Source organism: Trypanosoma conorhini (genome assembly GCF_003719485.1).
Source record: "Trypanosoma conorhini strain 025E chromosome Unknown Tco_14.4_contig_01188, whole genome shotgun sequence".
NCBI lineage: Eukaryota > Euglenozoa > Kinetoplastea > Trypanosomatida > Trypanosomatidae > Trypanosoma > Trypanosoma conorhini.
In genome coordinates, this window is record NW_021705283.1 from 1 (window position 1) to 3,386 (window position 3,386).

At 40.2% G+C, this 3,386-nt stretch overlaps 1 protein-coding gene across 1 annotated transcript, besides 5 other annotated features; it reads right to left on the bottom strand.

The window, feature by feature from the left end:
* Positions 1 to 23: a microsatellite.
* A 132-nt stretch (positions 24 to 155) lies between these two features.
* Positions 156 to 229: a sequence feature (A-rich).
* A 63-nt stretch (positions 230 to 292) lies between these two features.
* Tco025E_09598 (putative 2,4-dienoyl-CoA reductase FADH1) lies at positions 293 to 2,395 on the bottom strand (the record flags this gene model as incomplete). Its single annotated transcript, XM_029376410.1, has 1 exon — positions 293 to 2,395. One exon carries the CDS (start codon positions 2,393 to 2,395, stop codon positions 293 to 295), a length of 2,103 nt encoding a protein of 700 aa, XP_029223474.1.
* A 165-nt stretch (positions 2,396 to 2,560) lies between these two features.
* Positions 2,561 to 2,582: a microsatellite.
* Positions 2,583 to 2,666: 84 nt separating this feature from the next.
* Positions 2,667 to 2,684: a microsatellite.
* A 136-nt stretch (positions 2,685 to 2,820) lies between these two features.
* Positions 2,821 to 2,881: a microsatellite.
* Positions 2,882 to 3,386: the final 505 nt, after the last annotated feature.

Sequence of the window (3,386 nt, forward strand, 5' to 3'; positions counted from 1 at the left end):
TAATAATAACAATAATAATAATATAGACATCCACGCGCAAATAGAAATGAAAGTGCGATGCACCCATGGACTCCTATCACCCCAGCATCATAAATAAATGAATCACACCCCTTCGTACGCGGCAAAGCCGAGCAACCCCTTGCAAAATCAACGACAAAAAAACGAATGAAATCAAATTAAAAAAAACAACAAGAAAAAACCAAACAAGTAAGTGAGTCAAAAAAAAAAACGCTCTCTAACACAAAATAAGGGGGGGGGGAAGGGAATATCAAGCCAACATCACCAGACTTTGTCACAACCTTAAGGCCAATTCATGACCCTGCAATATAGCGCGTTTTGCGTCCAATTCTGCCGCCTTGAAGCAACCACCTATGAGATGATACCGCACGTTTTGGAGACCATCGACAAGCCGTCGATCAGATTGTTGGCCATGGCAAAAAACAACTGAATCTACATCCAAAGAACATTTTTTATCACCAATGCTGTACGAAAGTGTCCTTCCGTCAAATGAATCGTAACCCACTCCACTTATTTGTTTTACATTATGAGAACGCAGCTCAAGACGATGAATCCAGCCTGTTGTGGGTCCCAAACGACTTCCCATTTTACCTTTGCTTCGTTGTAGCATCGTAACACTGCGATTTAGCTGAACAATATCCGGTTTCCTTAACCCACCTGCAGTAGCAAATTCAAGATCCATGCCCCACTGTTTGGCAAACTCGTCTGGTTTTTCCTTGCGATATCCTGCGCTTCCCAGCACCGTATGACTTCCAACAAGAAAAAAAGCAACATCAAAACCAATACCCCCTCCACCAATGATCGCGACCCTATTACCCACATGCGCCCTACCAGATAAGACATCAACATATGAAAATACATTTTTTAGCCCCTCCACACCTTTTATAACGGAATTTGAGATTGGCTTTGGGAGACAACCAGTTGCTATAATAACCTCATCATAACCAGCCTCATTCAATAAGGAAGCATCCACCATTGTTTTGAGGCAAACTTTAACATTCTTGAGTGTGGACAAGGAATTCGTCCAATATCTAATGCTACTCTCGTATTCGGCCTTTCCTGGAATTTTCTTTGCAAGATTAAACTGACCACCCAAAAAATTCTCCTTCTCATAAATTGTTACCTCATGCCCTCGTTGTGCCAACGCCAAGGCGCAAGACGCACCACTCGGGCCCCCACCAATCACTGCAATTCGTTTCTTCTTATTGGTGGGAATAATAGCACGCTCCTTTTCATGGCATGCCCTTGGGTTAACCAGGCAAGACGAAGTTTGACCTTTAAAAGTGTGGTCCAAACAGGCCTGATTGCATGCAATACAAATATTTATGCTATCCACATTCCCTTCCTCAGTTTTTCTAACAAAAAAAGGGTCACTCAAGAAAGGACGAGCCATCGCGACAAGATCGGCGTCTTCTCTTAGAACTTGCTCAATCACATCTGGGTGATTCACCCGATTAACGGCAATAAGCGGAGTAAAAATCCCTTTATTTCTCAGATGGTTTCGACAAGCTGCAGTAGCCCAAGTAAAACCGGCTCGAGGAACACAAGTAGAGATAGTAGGAACCCTTGCCTCATGCCAACCAATTCCACTGTTAATGATATCAGCTCCTGACTTTGCAACTTCTTCGGCCAACTTACACACATCTTCACGAGTAGATCCATTCGGAATTAAATCCAGCATTGATAGACGAAAAATAATGATAAATTCCTTTCCCACAGCCTCACGAACAGCTCGCAAGACTTCAAGCGGAAAACGTACGCGGTTTTCGTATGTACCTCCATATTCATCCGTTCTTTTGTTGGTATGCTTTACAATGAACTCATTCAGTAAATAGCCCTCGGACGCCATAATTTCCACACCATCAAATCCAGCCTCCTTTGCAAAGACAGCAGCTCTGGCAAAGTCTTTGATAGTTTTATTTATCCAAAGCTTCGGTAAAGCGATTGGACGGAGGTAGTATTTTTTATAAGGCCAAATCGGACTGGGTATACCAGAAGGAGCCACACAGAGCGGACTGTAAGCATATCTTCCTGCGTGCAGTAATTGCATCACAAGCTTTCCCCCTTCTCTATGGACGGCATCTACAACAGGTTTATATACCAACGCATCAGATTTAGATGATATACGAGGCGCAAAAGGAGTCAGTTTTCCCTCAAAATTAGGGGAAAAACCACCTGTAATAATCATAGCACAGCCTCCTTTTGCCCTTTCACCATAAAACTCGCACATCCGCTGGATCCTGTCATTCTTTAAATCCTCCAACCCAGTGTGCATACTTCCCATAACAACACGATTGCGCAAACTAGTAAAGCCCAGGGACAAGGGCGAAAACATTTTTTCATACCTTAAAGACATCATCCCCACCTCATTTTTCATGAACTTCGTTCCTCTGAATTTCCTTAACAAAGCAAGAAGGAAAAATAGAACAAAAACAAAATAAAAGAAAGAAGGAGGAAAAAAAAAACACATAAATACATTCAACAAATAGGAATCAGTATTATACGACAGCTATAACGACAACACATGAATGCCTGTTAAGCTCAACAACAACAACAACAAAAACCATAATGACAGATCATTAAAAAAAAAATCCCAATATCCGGCACCTAAAAATAAGCCAGATAAAAATGATCTAATAATAAAAAAGTTATTATTATTATTATTAACAGTAGCAAAAAAAATTAAAACAAAAAAGGTGGCGCCCCAATATATTTATCTTACTGCCGCCAAAATATGCTACAGAAAACAAAGGAAAAAATGAGAAAAAAATTAGCAAAAAACCATGTAATTAAAACAAGGATACAAAAACAGCAGCAACAACAATATTATAAATAACAAAAACAACAACAATAATAATAAAAAAATCAGAATCCATCCAATAAGAGATACACGGTAACATAATCCTCATTGTCGGGACAATTACTTCGAAAAGTACGCAACAGGGGCACACAGGGTAAAAAGGGGAAAAAAATTGCAAAAACCCCATCAGAAACAATTTCGCCAAGAGGAAGGCAATCTAATGCATCGGAACCACTCATCACAAAAACAACGACAATCACAAACCATTTTTTCAAGAGGGACGGGATAAAAAGAAAAACAACAAGGATCATAATAACAACAAAGAGGCACCCAAGCGACAAGAACAGCATTACGAGGGCAGAGAGGAGCATGAATGATCCCCAGAAAAACTTTCAATGTTTCTTTTTTTTCACATTTCAAATCGCCACATCCCCATATACTATTGTAATTAGGATTGTTAAAGGCACATTTTGGAGGCATCGTTACTACTTTTTTTTTAGAGTGGAATTAGTGCTATCCCTGAAGCTGCCGCAAAACTGAATTTCGAAAATAAAATCTTGTGAGGACA